At 40.6% G+C, this 25,667-nt stretch overlaps 1 protein-coding gene across 1 annotated transcript in view; it reads left to right on the forward strand.

Annotated features, from left to right (window-relative positions):
* MCM9 (minichromosome maintenance 9 homologous recombination repair factor) overlaps positions 1 to 24,956 on the forward strand; it is a 238,252-nt gene extending 213,296 nt beyond the window's left edge. Inside the window, exon 13 of the mRNA XM_053712159.1 lies at positions 23,106 to 24,956. Within this exon, the coding sequence (XP_053568134.1) occupies positions 23,106 to 24,660 (1,555 nt within the window). The 3' untranslated portion in view covers positions 24,661 to 24,956. The remainder of the gene's footprint in view (positions 1 to 23,105) is intronic.
* Positions 24,957 to 25,667: the final 711 nt, after the last annotated feature.

Consider the following 25,667-nt stretch of genomic DNA (forward strand, 5'->3'; position numbering starts at 1 on the left):
GTTGTTTATAATTCAGCAGGCATAATCTTGTGTTCAGACAGCATGAACTGTCTTCATGTGATCTACTCTTTGGGTTACAGTGCAGTAAGGAATACATTTAGGGCACACGTTGGGAAACCAAATTGCCTGTCAGGAAAAGGCCCTGCTGTTGTCATGCCTAGTCACTTGTAATAGTTCCCTGCAAACGAGGAGCTTCTCTTTTTTTAATTTTTAAAAAAAACAAAACACATGGCTCACCCGTTCCTAATGCTCTATTGCAGTCCAGCAGATTAAATTATGCTGCTTCTACTTGCTAGTTTACTCACCGTAGCCCAGAAAGAAAGGATTTATCAGGATGGAAATTAGCTGTTATCATGAGCAAACAGAGACAATGAGTAATAGAAATAAAGGTGTGAAACAAGGTGATATTTTATTTACCACCGAGTACACCAATCAATTTCCTGAAATTGTCAGTATTTTAAAGCGGAATTTGTCTGTCTTGGCTAATGATGAAGTCCTAAAGGACACCATAGGTCAATGTAAATTTGTGTCTAAGAAACCTGTGACCCTAGCAACCAGACTAGCTCCTAGCCTAGTACAGAAAACTATGAAATACAACTCTTGGTTGACCACAAAGGGCAACTTTAAATGTGGGGCTACGGGGTGTCTGACTTGTGGTATGGTAGATATGACTAGAAAATGTGGATACTATTGAGATTATGCCAATTGTAAAACAACATTTGTGGTGTATCTGTTGGAGTGCTTGATTTGCCACTGTCAGTATGTTGGGAAAACTACTAGGCATATGGGCACTAGGCTCGTGAACATTATAACGATGTGAAGAATTGTAATAAAGATTCTACAGTAGCCCAGCACTTCAATGGATTACACTTTACAAATGTTGGTAAGTTTTCAATTAAGGCAATTGATGTGGCAAAAATGCCAATCAGAGGAGGAAAAAGCGCCACTAGGGTGCGCGAAACGCGTCAGCCGCCTTTTCTGTTCCGTTTCTCTGCTTTGGTATGTGCCTGCTACTTTGGTACATGTTTCAAATAAATGTTGACATATTTTGAAAGACCCATTGTGCAGCCGTTTCCTCCTTGTATCTATCGTTTTGGCGGATTGGTGCCTGCTTTTTCTGCTTGCACCTTGCCATTACTGTGACTTCATCTTTGGATATCTCTCACTGATGACAACAGCACTTTGCGACCAGCATTTCCATCAGGATGCCGGCTGTTGCGGCTAGTGACTGACTTTGCAAAGATTTAAACCCCCCCCCCACCCCCACCCCCCCCCCCCCAAAAATTGCATCTGATTGTCTACTCACCATTTTTTCCTAGCATCACACTAAGGGATGGATCACAATCTATTGGCTATTTCCTCCTGAAATGGAGATTTGCTTTGTGGACGAATTAGTCAGTGTTTTTGTGTGTACTTGTTATTAGGTTAGAAACTAAAACTAACAGATACAATAGGCCTTTCACATCTCTTAAGGTTACATTAGGGTTTTATTTTTTTAAATTTGTCGCTTTAATTTAGTTGTTGCCAACCTTTTTTTGTTTTTGAGACCCTTGGGATGTGGCACTTAGGTTTCAATGTTGATTTATATAAAAAAAACTTTGAGATGGAAGTGATTCTATTGAAGGAATATAATATTATTAGAATTGAAGTGTTTATGTTTGAAGAATGAACATTCCCTCAGTTGCAGTTCTTACATTTGAACTACTCATTACCATCAGATGGGAGGGAATACTGGAGCATTTGCAAGCCTGAAGTGCTTTTGTCTTCTTTTTTTTTGGGTGTTAGCCAGCCAAGTTTAGCTATAGTTCTACATGGGCATTTTTCATTTTATTTTTTTTTAAGAAATGTGTAAGAAAACCGTTTTTAATTTTCACACAATTCTAAAAAAAATGGGTTTTGTATGTTTTTTTTTCTTTCCTAGGTTTGTGTGTGAGGCTCCATGAGTTATCAAGTGTGAGAATATTCCCTATCTGACAACTAGGAGGAGGCAAAAGACACCAACACACCACAGCTTTAAATCCCTCCCACTTCCCATACAGATGGTGAGAGTCCACAATCCATTACTCCTGGGAATTATGCTTCCTTCCCACTAGGAGGAAGCAAAGATTGCCAAACTTCAAGAGCTCTATAAAAACAAAATTTATACTTACCTGATAATTTTCTTTCTTTCCGGACATGGAGAGTCCACGTCATTCCAATTACTAGTGGGATATCCAACTCCTGGCCAGCAGGAGGAGGCGAAGAGCACCCCAGCAAAGCTGTTAAGTGTAACTTTCCTTACCCATAATCCCCAGTCATTCAGCCGAAGGAAAATGGAAAAAGAAGAAACACAAGGGTGAAAAAGGTGCCTGAGGTTTATAATTAAAAGAGAGGGCGGGGTCGTGGACTCTCCATGTCCGTAAAGAAAGAAATGTATCCGGTAAGCATAAATTTTGTTTTCTTTCCTATGACATGGAGTGTCCACAACGTCATTCCAATTACTAGTGGGAACCAATACCCAAGCTAGAGTACACGGAATGAACAGGGAGGGAGAACAAGGCAGAAGGACCTAAACAGAAGGCACCACCACTTGAAGAACCTTTCTCACAAAAAAGGCCTCAGCCGAGGCAAAAGAATCAAATTTATAGAATTTGGAAAAAAGTATGCAAAGAGGACCATGTTGCCACCTTGCAAATCTGTTCCACAGAAACTACTTTTTTGAAAACCCAAGAAGAGGAGACAGCCCTAGTGGAATGTGCCGTAATTCTCATAAGTCTCATAAGCAAAATGAATCATACTTCTTAACCAGAGGGAAAGGGTAGTAGGAGTGGCCTTCTGACCCTTATGCTTTCCAGAGATAACAATAAACGGGGCAGAAGAGCCGAAAATCTTTAGTACCATGAAGGAAAAATCTTAGCCAAGATATGCAAAAGACGTTCTTTATGAGAAGAAGGATTAGGACAAAAAGAAGGAACAACAATTTCCTGATTAATGTTTCGATCCGTCACTACCTTAGGGAGAAACCCCAATTTAGTATGAAGGACCGCCTTATCCGCATGAAAAATAAGGTACAGGGAATCACACTGCAGAGCTGAAAACTCAGAAACTCTGCGAGCGGAAGAAATAGCAAGGAGAAACTAAACCTTCCAAGATAACAACGTTATATCAACAAGATGCATCAACTCAAACGGATTCTGCTGCAAAACTATAAGAACTAGGTTAAGGCTCCAAGAAGGAGCAACAGGTTTAAACACAGGCCTGATTCTGACCAGGGCCTGAACAAAAACTTGAACATCTGGTAATTCTGCCAGACGTTTGTGCAAAAGGATAGAAAGAGCAGAAATCTGACTTTTCAGAGAACTGACTGACAAACCATTTCCCAGGCCATCCTGAAGAAAAGATAAAATTCGGGGAATCCTCACTCGACTCCATGAAAGAAAAACCTTTAGTTTCAACCCCCCCCCCCCAAAAAAAATAAATAATAATAATTTACGCCTTATCTTATGGTAAATCCTATGAGTAACAGGATTACGAGCCTGAAGCATAGTATTAAAGACTCCGAAAAAAACGCGTCTAGCAGTCAGCTTCAGAGAATCTAGATTTAGATGGAGGAATGGACCCTGAATTAAAAGGCCCTTCCTCAGAGGAAAAACTCCAAGGTGGTAGAGATGACATCTTCACCATAGCCTGCAAACCAGATCCTGCGAAGCTAGGCAGGAGCTTTTAGAATCACAGAAGCTCTCTCCTGCTAGATACAAGCAATGACTCGTGGAAGGAGAGCAAACAGAGGAAAAAGGAATGTTAGCCCGAAATCCCAAGAGACCACCAGACCATCTATCAGGGCGGCCTGAGCATCTCTTGACCTTGAACCATACTTTGGAAGCTTGGTGTTATGATGAGATGCCATCAGATCCAACTCTGAAACCCCCCACTGAGGGTTATTTTTGAAAAAAAACTTCCAGAAGGAGAAGCCACTCCCCGGGATGAAAAGTCTGCTCAAAAAATCCACCTCCCAGTTAATCACTCCTGGAATGTGGGTGGCAGATAGGAGACAATCATGAGCTTCCGCCCACTGCAGAATGCGAGTCACCTCCAACATGGCCAAGGAACTCTGAGGTCCTCCTTGGAGTTGATGTAAGCCACTAAGGTTATATTGCCCGAATGGAATCTGATAATCCGGCCTAAAGATAATTGAGTCCACAGGCCCTGAGCTTTTAGAGAGCCCCAAACTGCTCCCTAGCTGAACAGACTGGCGTCCGTAGACACAATCACCCAGAAAGTTTTCAAGAAGCAAGTGCCCAGAGACAGAACTTCCTGTGAAAACCACCACGAGAGAAAGTCTCTTGTTAGGGGATCCAGATCTATCCTCTGCGATAAATCTGAATGTTCTCTGTTCCAATAACTGAGCCTGCATAATTGCAGAGGTCTCAGAAGGAACCGAGCAAAAGGAAAGATGCCCAGAAGTTTGAATTATCTGACATCCGTCAGGAAAATCTTCATGGACAGGGAATCTATTATTGTCCCTAAGAAACACCTTGTAGCTGGAACAAGGGAACTCTTTTCCAGATTCACTTTCCACCCGTGGGAACGTGAAAAGACAATAACATCTATGTATGAGATCTTACTAGATGAAAAGATGACGCTTGAACCAAGATGTCATCCAAGTAAGGCGCCAACGCTATTCCCTGAGATCTGACCACTGCCAAAAGAGCCCCCAGAGTCTTTCCTTCCAGGTACTGACCAGGCCTGGCCCTGTTTAACTTCCGAGATCAGACGTGATCGGGTGCATTTAGGGCAGTGTGGTGGTAGACTGTGAAAACTCAGGGAGCCGTAGCAAGGCCAAAAGAAAAGGCAATAAACTGGAAATTCTTGACCAGAAAGGCAAACCTCAGAAATTGGAGATGATCCCTGTGAAAGGGAAAATGAAGATACAGGTCCTTCAGGTCTATGTTCGACACAAAGTGACCCTCCTGTATCAAGGGAAGAATGGAACGAATGGTTCCCATTTTGAAGGACGGAACCTAGAGTAATTTGTTGAGGAACCTAATAGAGTTCTAGAGTAAACCTAACTTAGGACAACAAATTTACAAGAACTTAGAAAAAGTTCTTAAAAGCTTAGTCCCTCTATTGAGGTCCCATATAATATACTCTAAATTATAGTAAAGATAATAAACATAGAAATACAAAAATTTTTGTAAATGGGACTTCATACAGAAAGGCTAAAATTGCAGTGCAAGAAAATGCCTCTCCCTCAAACTGCCACAAGATGGAGCCAAACTCTCTTAAAAACAAGACTCTTACTGTATAAATGCAGAAAAGTCTAGAGCAAAAACACACTCAGTCTCCATGATAATGAGAAGACACATAAGAAATGTGAAAATGCACTTTAAATAAAAAGAAACTAATAGGAGAGTAATAGTTTGAAACACCCTATTCAAAATGAAGCTCTGTGGCTATTATGAACCCTCATGATGTAAAGTAGATAAACATATCACTTAAAATTGCAGCTTATTATATTTACAGCTGTTGTGCTAGGATAAGAATCCTAAACACACTATCATAACAGATAAAAGATTGACCGTATAAACACAACATGTCGTCGCTGTAGATACATTAAGTCTCCTACCGAGACCCCAAACACTAAGCCCGCAAGGCATACAAAGAAAAGGTGTGCATTGCGATCGCCACAAATGGGGTAGACACTGAACATTGAAATTGAAATAGGCCCAGCCCACGAAGCAGCCGTTCTATCATTGTATATAAATAAACTGCGCCATAACATGATATAATGTCTTACATAAAAAAAAAACATAGTAGCGATACACAGAGCTGGCTGACATCGTCTCTAGATGAAAAGACACACATTATAAGCGCCATAACAACCGCCAACAATGGCAATTCACTAGATGCATACCCTCCATAAAGAAAGGAAATATACACAAAACCGCTTATAAAAAAACTTCCGTGTATAACGGTCACCTTACTGTGATCTAGGATAGCAGAAGGAGGAAACAACTAACCGGCATAACAGCCAGAAGCAAATGGCCAGAATCCGTCACAAATAACAGGCGATCAAATTTACTGCGCCATAATAGCCGCCAAATAAGCTCCTTACAAAAAGTGAGGTTATAACATTATTACAAGCAATGATATATAAAGATCATAAGACTGATTAACCTGCTATCCACAGATACGTAACAATCTGCCTCCATGCAGAAAAAAAGTTACACACGCTGAAAGGGTCGCTAAGTCTAGAAATACTGTACCCAATTAGGAATTGAAAAGAGCATTGGCTACTTAAACTCTCACAACGAATTTAGCTCTACAAATAAGGGATAATCCAAAAAAATAAACCACACACAAGGAGTACATTTTAACCCTTAATACCCCCTTCCAGGGGTACACAGAATTCCATTAATAAGTAATAAGAATTCCATTAATAAGTAATGGAAAAAAGGCCGCAGGAAAACCCCTTACCTGAGAGGGACTCTGAACTGCGTACCTGCTAGATTATAGCGTGCACTTGTCTCTGATTAATTTAGAATTAGAGATGAAAAAACGCCAACACAGGGAGGGAGAACCCAAGCCCAGAATTAACAAGCTTCACTGGAAGTCATAGTTTGAGGCCAATATATCACCCTTCCTCATTGCCCACCCTCACTCATGGTTAGTAGTCTTCATTCTTCTCATCAACTCCAAGTCTGAATGATTCAGCCGATCTCAGACAGAGACCTGCAGTCAAAGAAAGAACAGAGTAACCAACCCTGACTTTCTATAAATGGGGTAGCAATAATGTTAGAAATAAAGCAAAGACAACCTTGCCACTTTCTAAAGAGGCAAAGAGAATGACTGGGGATTATGGGTAAGGGAAGTTACACTTAACAGCTTTTATGGGGTGCTCTTTGCCTCCTTCTGCTGGCCAGGAGTTGAATATCACACTAGTAATTGGAATGACGTTGTGGACTCTCCATGTGATAGGAAAGAAACCTTACTAGACACTAGTCTTGTCTTTGACTTCGCTAGAGGAAGGTGAAGAATGAAGAGGTGCATATTATTCTTTAATGAGAGGAGTTCTCTGACTGAGTTGAGGCCCATTTCCCTTCAGAGTGCTGTGTTTTTGTTGGAGGAATGTATTTGTTGGAGTATCAATAGTGACATATTTTTCACCTGTTGGGAATTAGTCACAAGCCTTCAGGTGTCACAGGGACCTGTCTTTTGCATCCTCCTGTAGGGTCGTTAATATACTCCTAGAGAAAGTAGATGAGGATAGGTTTTTAAATCTGAGGTGTTTCCTATTCCTGATGCCATTTCTGAGATAGTCTCCAGGGAATGAGCTAAGCCAGACATTCCTTTTTTAATCCTTCTGTAGGGTTTAAGAAAAAGTATTCTTTTGCTGGTTTCTAACATTTAACTTTGGGAAACTGTTCTCAAAGTGGTTGGGGAAAAATCCAATGGTGCATTATGTTAAATTTCTTCTTTATTCAAGCAGCATATATCAAAGAAAGAATAAAAAACAGCATTAACGTTTCAGGATCTCTCCCTTAAGCATGATTAAGGGAGAGATCCCAAAATGTTGCTGCCGTTTCTAAGTCTGCCATTGATATATTCTGCTTGAAATGTAACAGAGTGCAGTCACCATTGCATTTTTCTGTGGTTTGTGGAGATATTGGCAATGTCCCTGGTGATAGTGCACCTTTCACACTGGTGCTGGACTTTAAGTTATTTCCATTCAAAGTGGATGGGGCCATTTACACTTTGGCTAAATGTGCTTCTGTTCGATTGGAAGATAGTTCTTCCATTAAAGACCCTTTAGATAAGAAGTTAGAATCTTTCCATATGAGGGCATTTCAGCAAGCAGATTATATTTTTAAAACCAGCAGTTTCTATTGCTGATGTGGCTGCTGCTTCTTCAATTTGCTTAAATAATCTTTCCGGGCAGTTTTCTGATTATTCTGCTAGTGAAGATTTGTTTTAACCTTTTGGAGTTGCTTTAATGTGCTTTAATTTGTGATGCTGTTTTTTGACAGCATTAAGATTAATTCTGATAGTATGTATTTGGCGGTACTTTCTAGAAGGGCTTTATGGTTAAAGTCTTTGTCTGCTGATATGGTTTCTAAATACAGGCTTTTATCTCTTTCTTTTTAGGGAAAGATGTTGTTTGGTTTTGGTTTTGATTCTATTATACTACTGTGGTTGGAGGTAAAGGAGCTTTTTTTCCTCAGGACAAGAAGTCCAAAGTAAAATCTAAAGTTTCTAATCATTTTTATCCCTTTTGTCAGAACAGGTCACAGAAATTTGATCATTGCCTTCAGGAGCAGGGTTCCTCTAGTTCTGTGTGAAAGCAAAGTTCAAACTGGAACAAGTCTAAGCAGTCCAAAGAAATCTATTCCCTCATCCAAGTCTGCATGAAGGTACAGCCCCCTATCCAGAGGCTCTGTTAGGGGGCAGGGGGCTACTTTTTCAGGAAGCTTGGTTTCAGTCTGTTCAGAATCCCTGGGTTCTAAATATAGTTCAGAGCAATTTGTTAACAGCCTTAATAGTAATACAGTGGGTTTGTCCTTTACGCACAACATACAGCCAGTCAAAATTGAATATCTGTATATGATTTTGGAGTGGGACTCCGAGGGGATGTTTTGTCTTCCACCTATTTCAAAAGTGTGGACAGTAATAACTTTTGACACTTTGAGAGTAACCACCTTAATAGTTGAAAGACAAACATCCATTACAGTCAATTCAGACGAATCCGTAGAAATTGTGGTACAAGTGAATTATATGATAAACAATCTCTGATCCTTATTAACAGATTTAAGGAAAAGGGATATCCCGATAATTTGATTCACGATATTTATAATAAAGCGAGAAATTTGGACAGAGTATTGATTTTAGCACCTAAGGCTAAACTCAGAGATGATAAAGAAAATACCACATTACAGAAGCCTGCATTTATCACACAATTCAATTCAGAACACAGACATATTGGAAAAATTATGAATACCCACTTGAAAGATCCCTATTTAAAAGGGAATTTGGAAAAGAACCCGAGATTAGTATTCACACGGGGGCCAAAAGCAAAAACTAGCCCCCAGCAAGATGGTGGTTTCTAAAAAAAACATTCACAATGTACCAACCAAAAGTCCATGTACACGTCAGGGTAGTTCTGGATCGTTCAGGTGCAACAAACCTAGGTGTCTTGCGTGTAAATATGTTACTCATGGTAGCAAATCTATTACATGTAATAACACAGGAGAAGTGATTGACATCAAATCACAACTTAGCTATAGTTCAGATTTTGTTGTGTATGTATTAACCTGTGAGTGTGACTCGCAGTATTTAGGTCGCACCTGTAGAAACATAAAGCTGTTTTGCGGACTTTGTTTAAATTTTTGCCTAAAGTTGTGAATTCTAACAACATTAATAGGGAAATTATTGTTCCTTCCTTGTGTCCTAATCCTAAGAATACTTTTGATAGATCTTTACATTCTTTAGATGTAATGATGAGCTTTGAAATATTATATTGATGCTATTAAAGATTTCAGAAAGACTTCTAGTCTATTTGTTATTTGTTCTGGTTCCAGAAAAGGTCAGAAAGCCTCTGCCATTTCTTTAGCATCTTGGTTGAAACTTCTGATTCACAAAGCTTATTTGGAGGCATGGCAGTCTCTGCCTCAGAGATTAACAATTCATTTCTTTCATGGTGGCGAGAGTCCACGAGACCCACCCATTTGTTTGGGGTTATGATTTTTTTGTATAAAGCATATTATTTATCCTGTTTCTCTTTTTTAAGCTTTTTCTCCTTATACACCTCACATACGGCTATATTTAGAGTTGGGCGGTAGCCGTCAAAACCAGCGTTAGAGGCTCCTAACGCTGGTTTTTACCGCCCTCTGGTATTTGGAGTCAGTCATTAAAGGGTCTAAACTCACTTTACAGCCGCGACTTTTCCATACCGCAGATCCCCTTACGTCAATTGCGTATCCTATCTTTTCAATGGGATCTTTCTAACGCCGGTATTTAGAGTCGTGGCTGAAGTGAGCGTTAGAAATCTAACGACAAAACTCCAGCCGCAAAAAAAAGTCAGTAGTTAAGAGCTTTCTGGGCTAACGCCGGTTTATAAAGCTCTTAACTACTGTGCTCTAAAGTACACTAACACCCATAAACTACCTATGTACCCCTAAACCGAGGCCCCCCCACATCCCCGCCACTCTATTAAATTTTTTAACCCCTAATCTGCCGACCGCACACCGCTGCCACCTACAGTATCCCTATGAACCCCTAATCTGCTGCCCCTAACACCGCCGACCCCTATATTATATTTATTAACCCCTAATCTGCCCCCCTCAACGTCGCCTCCACCTGCCTACACTTATTAACCCCTAATCTGCCGAGCGGACCGCACCGCTACTATAATAAAGTTATTAACCCCTAATCCGCCTCACTCCCGCCTCAATAACCCTATAATAAATAGTATTAACCCCTAATCTGCCCTCCCTAACATCGCCGACACTTAACTTCAAGTATTAACCCCTAATCTGCCGATCGGAGCTCACCACTACTCTAATAAATTTTTTAACCCCTAAAGCTAATTCTAACCCTAACACCCCCCTAAGTTAAATATAATTTTATTCTAACGAAATAAATTAACTCTTATTAAATAAATTATTCCTATTTAAATCTAAATACTTACCTGTAAAATAAACCATAATATAGCTATAATATAAATAATAATTATATTGTAGCTATTTTAGGATTAATATTTATTTTACAGGCAACTTTGTATTTATTTTAACCAGGTACAATAGCTATTAAATAGTTAAGAACTATTTAATAGTTACCTAGTTAAAATAATTACAAAATTACCTGTAAAATAAATCCTAACCTAAGTTACAATTAAACCTAACACTACACTATCAATAAATTAATTAAATAAAATTCCTACAATTATCTACAATTAAACCTAACACTACACTATCAATAAATTAATTAAATAAAATACCTACAAATAAATACAATTAAATAAACTAACTAAAGTACAAAAAATAAAAAAATATTTACAAACATTAGAAAAATATTACAATTTTAAACTAATTACACCTACTTTAAGCCCCCTAATAAAATAACAAAGAACCCCAAAATAAAAAAATGCCCTACCCTATTCTAAATTAAAAAAGTTCAAAGCTCTTTTACCTTACCAGCCCTTAAAAGGACCTTTTGTGGGGCATGCCCCAAAGAATTCAGCTCTTTTGCATGAAAAAAAAACACATACAATACCCCCCCCAACATTACAACCCACATACCCCTAATCTAACACAGCCCCTGAAGATCTCCCTACCTTGTCTTCACCTCACCGGGTCCCGATCTGTCCAGAAGAGCCTCCGATGTCTTGATCCAAGCCCAAGCGGGGGGCTGAAGAGTGACGTCCATCCTCGGGCTGAAGTCTGGATCCAAGCGGCGGCTGAAGAAATCCATCATCGGGCTGAAGTCGGAAGTCCATCATCGGGATGAGTCTTCTATCAAGCAGCATCTTCAATCTTCTTTCTTCCGGAGCGGAGCCATCTTCTTCCCAGCCGACGTGGATCCATCCTCTTCTAACGACGCCTACTAGCCGAATGACGGTTCCTTTAAATGACGTCATCCAAGATGGCGTCCGTCGAATTCCGATTGGCTGATAGGATTCTATCAGCTAATCTGAATTAAGGTAGGAAAATTCTGATTGGCTGATGGAATCAGCCAATCAGATTCAAGTTCAATCCGATTGGCTGATCCGATCAGCCAATCAGATTGAGCTCGCATTCTATTGGCTGTTCCGATCAGCCAATAGAATGCGAGCTCAATCTGATTGGTTGATTCCATCAGCCAATCAGAATTTTCCTACCTTAATTCCGATTGGCTGATAGAATCCTATCAGCCAATCGGAATTCGACGGACGCCATCTTGGATGACGTCATTTAAAGGAACCGTCATTCGGCTAGTAGGCGTCGTTAGAAGAGGATGGATCCGCGTCGGCTGGGAAGAAGATGACATGGCTCCGCTCCGCTCCGGAAGAAAGAAGATTGAAGATGCTGCTTGATAGAAGACTTCATCCCGATGATGGACTTCCGACTTCAGCCCGATGATGGATTTCTTCAGCCGCCGCTTGGATCCAGACTTCAGACCGAGGATGGACGTCACTCTTCAGCCCCCCGCTTGGGCTTGGATCAAGACATCGGAGGCTCTTCTGGACAGATCGGGACCAGGTGAGGTGAAGACAAGGTAGGGAGATCTTCAGGGGCTTAGTGTTAGGTTTATTTAAGGGGGGTTTGGGTTAGATTAGGGGTATGTGGGTGGTGGGTTGTAATGTTGGGGGGGGTATTGTATGTGTTTTTTCTCCATGCAAAAGAGCTGAATTCTTTGGGGCATGCCCCGCAAAGGGCCCTTTTCAGGGCTGGTAAGGTAAAAGAGCTTTGAACTTTTTAAATTTAGAATAGGGTAGGGCATTTTTTTATTTTGGGGGTCTTTGTTATTTTATTAGGGGGCTTAGAGTAGGTGTAATTAGTTTAAAATTGTAATATTTTTCTAATGTTTGTAAATATTTTTTTATTTTTTGTATCTTAGTTCTTTTTTATTTTTTGTACTTTAGTTTATTTAATTGTATTTATTTGTAGGTATTTTATTTAATTAATTTATTGATAGTGTAGTGTTAGGTTTAATTGTAGATAATTGTAGGTATTTTATTTAATTAATTTATTGATAGTGTAGTGTTAGGTTTAATTGTAACTTAGGTTAGGATTTATTTTACAGGTAATTTTGTAATTATTTTAACTAGGTAACTATTAAATAGTTCTTAACTATTTAATAGCTATTGTACCTGGTTAAAATAAATACAAAGTTGCCTGTAAAATAAATATTAATCCTAAAATAGCTACAATATAATTATTATTTATATTGTAGCTATATTAGGGTTTATTTTACAGGTAAGTATTTAGATTTAAATAGGAATAATTTATTTAATAAGAGTTAATTTATTTCGTTAGAATAAAATTATATTTAACTTAGGGGGGTGTTAGGGTTAGGGTTAGAATTAGCTTTAGGGGTTAAAAAATTTATTAGAGTAGCGGTGAGCTCCGATCGGCAGATTAGGGGTTAATACTATTTATTATAGGGTTATTGAGGCGGGAGTGAGGCGGATTAGGGGTTAATAACTTTATTATAGTAGCGGTGCGGTCCGCTCGGCAGATTAGGGGTTAATAAGTGTAGGCAGGTGGAGGCGACGTTGAGGGGGGCAGATTAGGGGTTAATAAATATAATATAGGGGTCGGCGGTGTTAGGCGCAGCAGATTAGGGGTACATAGCTATAATGTAGTTTGCGGTGGTATACGGAGCGGCAGATTAGGGGTTAATAATAATATGCAGGGGTCAGCGATAGCGGGGGCGGCAGATTAGGGGTTAATAAGTGTAAGGTTAGGGGTGTTTAGACTCGGGGTTCATGTTAGGGTGTTAGGTGCAGACTTAGGAAGTGTTTCCGCATAGCAAACAATGGGGCTGCGTTAGGAGCTGAACGCTGCTTTTTTGCAGGTGTTGGTTTTTTTTTCAGCTCAAACAGCCCCATTGTTTTCTATGGGGGAATCGTGCACGAGCACGTTTTTGAAGCTGGCCGCGTCCGTAAGCAACGCTGGTATCTAGAGTTGCAGTGGCGGTAAATATGCTCTACGCTCCCTTTTTGGAGCCTAACGCAGCCATTCTGTGAACTCTAAATACCAGCGGTATTTAAAAGGTGCGGGAGAAAAAAAGCATGCGTAGCTAACGCACCCCTTTGGCCGCAGAACTCTAAATCTAGCCGTAACTTGGCTATATGTTAAACTGAGGTATGAGTGAGGGGGGGGGGGGGGTGTATTTATAGGCATTTGGAGTTTGGGAAACTTTGCCCCCTCCTGGTAGGAATGTATTTCACCTGCACTAAATTTCTGCTTGTCACCTTCTGATTTTTAGCTTTATCACTCACATGCTCACTATGGGTTAACTGTTTTAGCTTGTTTTTTTTAGCATGTCTTTTCTGTGTTTTAATCCTTTCCTGTTCCTGTGTTGCTGTAAGATTTTCAGCGTGTAGGAAGATTCTCAGGACCGGCGGAGGTGGTAAGGCACTTTGATCACCAGAGCTTGACTTCAAATTCGGAATACAGATTTTATTTAACACTTTATGTGCTGTTATTTGCTTTACAGGTTGTTTTTTTTTCCAGTGCTTCTTTGAACAGTACCCTCATGTTTATTGTTAAGGTTTACCTTTTTGAATATTAATCAGTTTTTTATTGTGCCTTCTCTTCACTTGTGCGCTTCATACTGCTTATTTGCTTTGGTCTATCTCTGATACTCAAAGGGACAGTCTACTCCAGAATTTTTGTTTAAAAAGATATATAATCCCTTTATTACCCTTTTCCACACGGTTACATTAATATATTGTTTACCTCTGTTATTACCTTGTATCTATGCCTCTGCAGACTGTCACCTTATTTCAGTTCTTTTGACAGAATTGTATTTTATACAGTTAGTGCTGACTCATAAATAACTCCAGGGGAGTGAGCACAATGTTCTTTATATGGCACACATGAACTAGCACTGTCTAGCTGTGAAAACCTGTCAAAATTTACTGCGTTAAGAGGCAGCCTCCAATGGCTTAGAAATTAGCATATGAGCTTACCTAGGTTTAGCTTTCAGCAAAGAATACCTAGAGAACAAAGTAAATTTGATGATAAAAGTAAATTGGAAAGTTGTTTAAAGTTGCATGCCCTATCTGAACCATGAAAGTTCACTTTTGTCTAGATTGTCCCTTTCAGCTATGTCCTTACTGATACCATGGAACAAACTGGTGCAGCTCAGGCTTCTGGACCACCAGCTGATCATCTAGAAGGGAGATCTGCTGCTTTAACCCCTTCTATTTTGTGTTTGCTTTGTAAAAATTCTCAGTTGTGTCCCCTTGCTCAGCTAATCAGAGTTTTACTGCGCTTTATTGTGTGCAAGGGGTGTACTCTATCAGAGTTGCTCCCAGGAACGTTATCTTAAACTTAAATGATTAGAGTCACTCTGCTATAGTGAGGTTTTAGCTTGCTTGTCTCCAGCTGTCAAGCACAGACATTTGCAAGGATTTGAAGGTGGTCCTTCTTTGGCCTTTAGCTTATCCGGGATTTATTAGGAGCGGCTCTAAGTTACCCATTAATGATAAGGGTGTCTCTGACTCTGAGGACTCTTATTCTGAGAATAGTCTCTTAAGTCTCAGGACCCTGCTGCTGTAGCAGAGGACGTGTCCTTTAATTTCAGGCTTATTCATGCCTTATGGTGGGAAGTTTTAATAGCTTTAGAGTTAAAAGAAAAATGACCTGCAGTAAGTGTGGCCTGTGTCGCTGTTGCCACTGCTGTTTGGTGTGATAATCTCTCAGAACTTTTTCTTGGGAAACCACTCTAGATGAGAATTAGGATCGCATTAATCTCCTGAGAACAGCACATTCCTTTGTTGCTTAAGTCTTGTTGTGCTGATATGGTTTCTAAGCCCAGACTGCTTTCTCTCTTCTTCCAATGTAAATCTATGTTTTGGGCTTAGATTGAATGTTATTATTGCCACAGTCACTGGAGGTAAAGGAGCTTTTCTGCCCCATGATAAAAAAAAATCTAAGGGCAAGCTTATATCTGCAAGGCGTTTTTTTATATTTTGGCAATCTAATGCTAAGAAACATTCCCCCTCTGCCCATAGTTCTACCTTCTTTAAATCCTCTTCTTCCTCCTTTTGATCCAATGCATTGTTTAGACCTTCAGCTTTTATCCTGGTTCTTTTTCTTCTAGCTATTTTTTCGGGTCTCTAAGCTTTCAGCTTTGTCATACAAAACCCCTTTTTTATTTTTCATCAGTATAAGGCTTTTCACGCTAACTATTCTTTTCTTACTAATGTGGAATCTACAGATACCACCAATCAGGAATTGCTTTTCTTTGTTTTTATCGAATTCTTAAGAATTCTAAGGAGAGTTTTCTCCACAACTTGGATGTTGTAAGAGCTCTCAAATACTATGTGGAAGCCAAAAAAGATTTCAGAATTTCTTCTTCTCTTGCAAAGGTCAGAAAGCTGTGGTTGTTACTTAAGCCTTGCGAGTTAAGGCTTTAAGCCAAGCTGTTAATTTAGTTGTGGGGCAACTCCCCCTGAGCACATTACTGCTCCTTCCCCTAGAGAAGTTGCTACTTTTTGGGCCTTTGGTAATGTGTCTTCTATTGATCAGATTTGTAAGGCAGATACACATTTATAAGGCAGTTACAAGTTGTATCACTTTGATGTGTATGCTTCTTCTTAGACTGCCTTTGTCAGAAATGTTCTGCAGACATCCCCCCTATTCATGGTGGTCTTGTGGACACCTCAGCTTGGGTATTGATTCCCACATGTCATGACTCTTGGTTTCTCACCATCTGATCAAAGAAAACAAAATATATGCTTTCCTGATAAATTATTTTGTGTTCAAGTGGCGACAGTACTTGTTTGGCACTTTTTGCCTCGCTTTCTTTCCTGCTTTTCTGTTTTCCTCATCTACTGTACTTGGCTATATGTATGCCTTTGGATTATGGAAAGTGCGAGGGATTTAAAGCTCTAGTGTGTTGGGGTGACTTTTCACTCCTTCTAGTGGTAAGGAGGGGAATATCCCCACACGTGATGACTCGTGAAATAAAGGAATTTACCAGGTAAGCATACATTTTGTTTGTTTGTTTGTTTTTGTTGGTAAAAGCTACTGTGGTGGGCCAAGTTAAACAGAAATGAATGAATTTCTACCTAAATTTCCATTTCTCTTGCAAGGTGTATCCAGTCCACGGATTCATCCTTTACTTGTGGGAATATTCTCATTCCCTACAGGAAGTGGCAAAGAGAGCACACAGCAGAGCTGTCCATATAGCTCCCCCTCTAGCTCCACCCCCCAGTCATTCTCTTTGCCGGCTCTAAGCACTAGGGTCTTAGAGCCGGCAAAGAGAATGTGGTGTTAGAATTGTAGTTTTATATCTTCAATCAAAAGTTTGTTATTTTTAAATGGTACCGGTTTGTACTATTTACTCTCTAGCAGAAAAGTAATGAAGATTTCTGCTGAGAGGAAAATGATTTTAGCATGTTGTAACTAAAATCCACTGCTGTTCCCACACAGGACTGAGGAGTACCAGAAAACTTCAGTTGGGGGGAACAGTTTGCAGGCTTAACTGCAATGAGGTATGTTCAGTCATTTATTTCTAGACAAGACTGAGATAATGCTAGAAGACTGACAAGATCCCCATGTGGGGAGGGTAAGCTATGTTCTTAGATTCAGTAAAGAATTGAATCCTTACATAGCAGGGCTAATTAGGCTGGTTGACACTAATTCAGGGCAATCGATTATTTGTTTAAGAAATACTCGTTGGAGACACTTTTTTAAGCACTTTAGAGTGTTTTCTGGGGTTATTATCCACATGGCAAAAATTTAGTCACTTAGAAGTGATTTTTGTAGGCCTTACAACTCCGGAGTGGAGTGGGAGGGGCCTAATTTCGCGCCTCAGATGCGCAGTTAGAATTGAAAGACAGTTCAGGCTGCTTCACATGGAGGGTCCAGCTGCTGATTGAGGGCCTCAAAGAAGCTTTTGTCCCCCAAATCTGTTCCCTAAGGGCAGGTAGGGCCACAGCAGTAAGCTGTCGCAAGGTGCTGTAGTTATTTAACCGGTTGCTGGCTTTAGGCTGCTCCGGTTTGGGCATTAAGGGGTTAATCGTTCTGCAACTTGTGGTTCAATCATATTAAAGCCTTGGGTACATACTGTGAAAATTTCAAAAGGATTGCTGCATTTTTCACTGTTTTGTAAAATTGTGTGCTCTTTTTATTTCTTAAAGGCACAGTAACGTTTTTTCAAATTGTGTTTTTTATTTGATTAAAGTGTTTTCCAAGCCTGCTTGTGTATGCTACTAGTCTGTTAAACATGTCTGACACTAAGGAAAATCCTTGTTCAATGTGTTTAGAAGCCATGGTGGAACCCCCTCTCAGAATGTGTCCCAATTGCACTAATATGTCTATACACTTTAAAGATCATATTGTAGCACTTAAAAGTGTGGCCCTAGATGATTCTCAGACTGAAGGTAATGAGGATAGTCCGTCTACCTCTCCCCATGTGTTGCAACCAGTTACGCCCGCGCAAACGATGCCTAGTACCTCTAGTGCGTCTGCCCCTATTACATTGCAACAACTAGCGACAGTCATGGATAATTCCCTTGCGGCCTTTCTATCCAAACTGCCAGTTTTTCCTACAAAGCGCAATAGCTCTGTTTTAAGAACAGATTATGAGCAGTCTGAAGCTTTGGTAGCCTTATCTGATGTGCCCTCACAACACTCTGAAGTGGGGGTGAGGGATTTGATGTCTGAGGGAGAAATTTCCGATTCAGGAAAGGTTTCTCATAAGGTAGAGTCAGATTCATTAGCGTTTAAATTTAAATTGGAACACCTCCGCGTTTTGCTCAGGGAGTTATTAGCTACTCTGGATGATTGTGACCCTATGGTGGTCCCAGAGAAATTGTGTAAAATGGACAAGTACCTAGAGGTCCCTGTATACACTGATGCGTTCCCGATCCCTAAGAGGGTTGCGGATATTGTTACTAGGGAGTGGGATAGACCAGGTGTCCCTTTTGTGTGTCCCCCCTATTTTTAAGAAAAGGTTCCCCATAACTGACCCCAGGCGGGACTCGTGGCAGACGGTCCCTAAGGTAGAGGGGGCTGTTTCTTCACTTGCTAAACACACAACCATACCATTTGAAGAAGTTGTGCTTTTAAAGATCCTATGGATAAAAAGTTAGAAGGTTTACTTAAGAAAATTCTTGTTCAACAAGGTTTTCTTCTCCAACCTATTGCCTGCATTATTCCTGTAACTACTGCAGCGGCTTTCTGGTTTGAGGCGCTGGAGGAGTCGCTCCAGACGGAGACCTCATATGACGAAATTATGGATAGAATTAAGGCTCTAAATCTGGCTAATTCTTTTATCACAGATGCCGCTTTGCAATTAGCTAAGTTAGCGGCAAAAAATTCAGGTTTCGCCATTATGGCGCGCAGAGCGCTTTGGCTCAAGTCATGGTCGGCCGATATGTCGTCAAAATCCAAATGATTAAATATCCCTTTCAAAGGAAAGACCCTTTTCGGGCCAGAATGAAACAGATTATTTCAGAAATCACCAGGGGAAAGGGCCATGCTCTCCCTCAGGACAAGCCTTTTAAAGCTAGAAACAAAGCTAATTTTCGTTCCTTTCGTAATTTCAGGAGCGGTCCCGCTTCAGCCTCTACAGTTGCAAAGCAAGAGGGTAACACTTCACAGCCCTAGGCAACCTGGAAGCCTTACCAGGGCTGGAACAAGGGTAAACAGGCCAAAAAGCCTGCAGCTGCTACCGGATCTAGTAGGGGGCAGACTTTCTCTCAGGCCTGGGCAAGAAATGTTCACGATCCCTGGGCGTTAGAGATTGTTACCCAGGGATATCTTCTAGAATTCAAGGACTTCCCTCCAAGGGGAAGGTTCCACATTTCTCGTCTGTCTTCAGACCAGACAAAGAAAGAGGCGTTCTTATGCTGTGTAGAAGATCTACATACGATGGGAGTGATATACCCAGTTCCAATTGCAGAACAAGGACTGGGTTTTTACTCAAACCTGTTTGTGGTTCCCAAAAAAGAAGGAACTTTCAGACCAATCCTGGATCTAAAAATTCTAAACAGATTCCTCAGAGTCCCATCATCAAGATGGAGACCATTCGGAAATCTTACCTATGATCCAGGAAGGTCAATATATGACTACTGTGGATCTAAAGGATGCGTACCTGCATATCCCTATCCACAAAGATTATCATCAGTTCTTCCGGTTCGCTTTTCTAGACAAGCATTACCAGTTCGTGGCTCTTCCATTCGGTTTAGCCACTGCTCCCAGAATTTTCACAAAGGTGCTAGGGTCCCTTCTGGCGGATCTAAGACCGCGGGGCATAGCAGTAGCGCCTTATTTGGACGACATCTTAATTCAGGCGCCGTCTTTTCACAGAGCCAAGGCTCACACGGAGATTGTATTGGCCTTTCTAAGGTCTCATGGGTGGAAGGTGAACATCAAAAAGAGTTCTCTGTCCCCACTCAGAAGGGTTCCCTTCCTAGGAACACTAATAGATTCGGTAGAAATGAAAATATTTCTGACGGAGGTCAGAAAGTTGAAACTTTTAACTACTTACCGAGTTCTTCATTCCATTCCTCGGCCATCTGTAGCTCAGTGCATGGAGGCAATCGGATTAATGGTAGCGGCAATGGACATAGTCCCTTTCGCTCGGATACATCTCAGACCACTGCAACTATGCATGCTCTATCAGTGGAATGGGGATTATGCAGATTTGTCTCCTCAAATACAGTTTGACTAGGAAACCAGAGTTTCTCTTCTCTGGTGGTTGTCTCAGGATCACCTGTCTCAGGGAATATGTTTCTGCAGACCAGAGTGGATCATTGTAACGACCGACGCCAGTCTGTTAGGCCGGGTTGCAGTCTGGGACTCCCTGAAAGCTCAAGGCTTATGCTCTCGGGGAGAATCTCTTCTCCCGATAAACATTCTGGAACTGAGGGCGATATTCAACGCGCTTCAGGCATGGCCTCAACTAGCTGCGGCCAAAATCATCAGATTTCAGTCGGACAACATCACGACTGTAGCTTACATCAATCATCAGGGGGGAACAAAGAGTTCCCTAGCGATGAAGGAAGTAACCAAAATAATCAGGTGGGCGGAGGACCACTCCTGCCATCTCCAGCAATTCACATCCCAGGAGTAGACAACTGGGAGGCGGATTTTCTGAGTCGTCAGACTTTTCACCCGGGGGAGTGGGAACTCCACTCGGATGTATTTGCCCAGCTGACTCAGCTATGGGGCATTCCAGAGTTGGATCTGATGGCGTCCCGTCAAAACTCCAAGCTTCCTCTCTACGGATCCAGGTCCCGGGACCCCAAGGCGGCATTGATAGATGCTCTAGCAGCGCCTTGGTCCTTCAATCTGGCTTATGTTTTCCCACCGTTTCCTCTTCTCCCTCGTCTGATCGCCAGAATCAAGCAGGAGAAGGTGTCAGTGATTTTGATAGCGCCTGCGTGGCCACTCCGGACTTGGTATGCAGACCTAGTGGACATGTCATCTGCTCCACCATGGACACTGCCAATGAGGCAGGACCTTCTAATACAGGGTCCGTTTAAGCATCCAAATCTAGTTTCTCTACGTCTGACTGCTTGGAGATTGAACGCTTAATTCTATCAAAGCGTGGTTTCTCTGAGTCAGTTATAGATACTCTGATTCAGGCTAGAAAGCCTGTCACCAGGAAAATCTACCATAAGATATGGCGGAAATATCTTTGTTGGTGTGAATCCAAGGATTACTCATGGAGTAAAATTAGGATTCCCAGGATATTGTCTTTTCTCCAAGACGGATTGGAGAAAGGATTGTCGGCTAGTTCTTTAAAGGGACAGATATCTGCCCTCTCTATCCTTTCACACAAGCGTCTGGCAGAGGTACCAGACGTTCAAGCGTTTGCACAGGCTTTAGTCAGAATCAAGCCTGTCTATAAACCTGTGGCTCCGCCATGGAGTCTAAATCTAGTTCTTTCAGTTCTTCAAGGGGTTCCGTTTGAACCTTTACATTCCATAGATATTAAGTTGTTATCTTGGAAAGTTTTGTTTTTGGTAGCTATCTCTTCTGCTCGAAGAGTCTCAGAATTATCTGCCTTACAGTGTGAGTCATCTTACCTGGTGTTCCATGCAGATAAGGTAGTTTTGCGTACTAAACCTGTTTTTCTTCCTAAAGTGGTTTCTAACAAGAATATTAACCAGGAAATTGTTGTTCCTTCTCTGTGCCCCAATCCTCCTTCGAAGAAGGAACGTCTGTTGCACAATCTTGATGTAGTTCGTGCTCTAAAGTTCTATTTGCAAGCAAGTAAGGATTTCAGACAAACATCTTCCTTGTTTGTTATCTATTCTGGTAAGAGGAGAGGTCAGAAAGCGACTGCTACCTCTTTCCTTTTGGCTGAAAAGCATCATCCGTTTGGCCTATGAGACTGCTGGCCAGCAGCCTCCTGAAAGAATTACTGCTCATTCTACCAGAGCAGTGGCTTCCACATGGGCTTTCAAGAATGAGGCTTCTGTTGAACAAATTTGTAAGGAAGCGACTTGGTCTTCACTGCATACTTTTGCCAAATTTTACAAATTCGATACTTTTGCTTCTTCGGAGGCTATTTTTGGGAGAAAGGTTTTGCAAGCAGTGGTGCCTTCCGTTTAGGGTACCTGTCTTGTTCCCTCCCTTCATCCGTGTCCTAAAGCTTTGGTATTGGTATCCCACAAGTAAAGGATGAATCCGTGGACTGGATACACCTTGCAAGAGAAAACAGAATTTATGCTTACCTGATAAATTACTTTCTCTTGCGGTGTATCCAGTCCACGGCCCGCCCTGGCAATTAAGTCAGGTGAAAATTTTTTGTTTAAACTACAGTCACCACTGCACCCTATGGTTTCTCCTTTTTCTTCCTAACCTTTGGTCGAATGACTGGGGGGTGGAGCTAGAGGGGGAGCTATATGGACAGCTCTGCTGTGTGCTCTCTTTGCCACTTCCTGTAGGGAATGAGAATATTCCCACAAGTAAAGGATGAATCCGTGGACTGGATACACCGCAAGAGAAAGTAATTTATCAGGTAAGCATAAATTCTGTTTTTGTGGTTCAGTTTCATAAATAGCGGTCAACCAATTTCCTTCTAATTCATTACTGTTTTTGAACTAAGAAGGTATGTGGCAAGACACCTGTGAGTCTCCACCCACCTAGAAATATGGGTGTTCAGGTTTGGGTCTGCCATATAACAAGGGACCAGTCTTCATTGGTGAGCACTACAAAGGGAATTGTGCAAAAATCTAGAAGTGTGTATAATTCATTAATACACTTCTCTACTATATGTTTTCATATATTTTTCATATAAGAAAGCAAATACATCACTAAAATGACCTGCAATATCTTACACAAACATTGAAGTTGACATCAAAATATCTATGGAGAAAAGGATTTGTCATGATTTTATATCACTGTTATTTTTGTTTTTATGGTTTAACATTTTGTCATTGCAATGATACTGTGTTGTAGTTTCTTTGATGTAACTTATGTAAATATGAAAATATATATCCTTTGTTTTTACAACAGCCAACAAAATGAGGACTCCTTCCAGTCTCAACCTGGCTGCAGTGCTGCAGATATCAATCATAACGTTAACAAAAGACCTTGCAATGATTCAGTACAAGAAGGAACTAGTGGCATTAAATCCCCAACACTGAAAGCAAATATTTCAATCTCACAGACTGTTTCCCAGGAATCAGTTTTACAGACACCCGTAAAATCTGGAATCCTTTCAAATACTCAGGAAAGTGAACAGATGGCTAAAATATCTTCATTTAAGCAGAGCAAGGAAGCAAGAAGCCCAAGCACAGGAACCTTGAATAAACATACTAATGAACAGATTTTACCACTTGCAACAAGTTCTGTCAATAATGCCAGTAGATGCCGTGATTCCAGTCTAGATTGGTTTGATACCCTTCAGAGCAAGCAGGGAGGTCAGATATCTCCTATCCCTAAGGTTGCAGAACTTTGCTCAGCAAAATCGTCAAAACCACCAGCCCATTCTTCCCATCCAACAACCAGCAGCCACTGTAAGAAACTTGCTAAAGATGGAATAGATCAAATAGAGCCCCAACTACCAGGTGAAAGGGTCTCCAGTGGTAATGCAAGCTCAAAGAGTTTACCAGATGTAATTGTGACAGAGCGAGTATCTAAGAAGTTGCAGAAACTACATAAAAAGGCATTGTCTAAAGAAAGTGCAACCATCACTTCAGTAGATAAGCTTTGCCAAGAATATTCTGACAGTGCAAGCCCTTCAGATGTCAGTGCTTCAACGTCTCATCCTCAGCATAGTACTCCTATGGCTGCCCGTGGAAGAAAAAGAAAGCAAGTGCAAACAGAAGACGAGCAACGGGAAGCAAATAAGCAGGATCCAGAGGCAAGTGCTCGACTGGCTCAGTTAGCTAAGTTCTCATTTAAACAAAGATCAAAACTGATCCACTCACTTGAAACAGAAAATGTCACAACTGTAGCTTTGGACAACGAGTCCAGCAAAGAAACTGCAATTTTGCCAGTGGACCCTGAGCATCAAGATGAACCTGCAGAAAAGACTAAGTCATTATCTAAAAGGTTAAACAATGCAAAGTTAAATAGTGTTAAAATGGACAATGTTAAACACATACATGCTAAGGAATCTGCAGTCTCATTAAAAGAACAATTATTACCAGCCCAGGAAAAACTCACCAGTAAACTGGAAGAGAATAAGTGTCAGGAGAAAGGGGTAACTGAAGTATCAGAGAGTAGAAAAGTCTCCTCTAGCACACTTGCAAAGCTGGCAAAGTTTACATTTTCCCCTCCACCTGAAACTAAAGGTGCAGAAGCCCCCAGTACAGCCGGTTTTAGTGAAGGCTTGGTGGCAGCAAGAATCACTGCTCCTGGGGGCAAAAGAAAGTGTTTTGAACTGGAGCCTTCCAATAACACATCTGTTATAACAAGTAAATCTCTCTTTTCCACAACAGACCTGGATGATGAAACATTAGACTTTGATTGGGATGAGGTTAAAGGAAAGGAGAAGCCTAACAGATAAATTGTTACTGTCTGCATTTGCTAAGCTTTGTTTTACACAATTATTGTCTAAGTGATCAGCAGATGGCAGTGCTGGCCTTGCACTGACAGAGCAATAAGCCTAAACACACTGCAAGAATGAACTATTCCAGCACTTTATTTCTGTGTATACATATCATGTAACATATACTTTGTTGGTGAAACTAAATTGTGAAAAACACTTTAATTATAGTCTGTTATTAATAGCTACCATATGCCTAATCTAACCAAAGCACTTATTGTGAATACCAATATTACCAAGAACGTTTTTCAGTGGAACCCTGGTGATTTTTTTTATTTTGTTTTTTTGTAAAGGGAATTGTTGAAGGGTGTTGAGATGTGAATGATTAGTGTTGGCAATGATGTGTATTGCACATTTTTATATTATTCTAATGAAAGGACTGTTTGCCATGCATCTTGTGCTGCCACCAATGAATATAAACGCAACCTCAGCAGTCAGTTCCAATTTTTCTGTGTCTTATCATCATAGGTTGTCATCTGCAAGGTTACACTGTCATTGTTTTATATGTACATTTGACTTATTCAGCTATTTTAATTGACAATTGATAAGAATATGTAATTTGACTACAGCTTACAGTGCAATATCCTGCAGTGTCTAAGAATGGTAACTCAGTCACAACTCGAAGAGTCAAGATTCTTAGTGCTCTAACTGAAAATTTGCAAGCTTCTACATTTCTAATTTTAGGAATGTGTGAACAAAAAACACATATTATTAAACCCTGTTGTGTTCTGGCTTCCTACGGTATCTGCCAACCTAAAGCTGAACCAAAACGAACACCATAAAATGATATAGTAGTAGTCATAAAATGATGACTACTTGTATCATTTATTTACTTATCATACTAACATTTCACTAAATAAGAGTTTATTGGACAAAATCATTACAATATTCCTTACAATATGAAACATCAATTTCACGTATAGGCTCTTTGTATATCCTTCAGACAGGATTTTCTTTTTTGGGACTTT

The sequence above is a fragment of the Bombina bombina genome, chromosome 4 (genome assembly GCF_027579735.1).
Source record: "Bombina bombina isolate aBomBom1 chromosome 4, aBomBom1.pri, whole genome shotgun sequence".
NCBI lineage: Eukaryota > Metazoa > Chordata > Amphibia > Anura > Bombinatoridae > Bombina > Bombina bombina.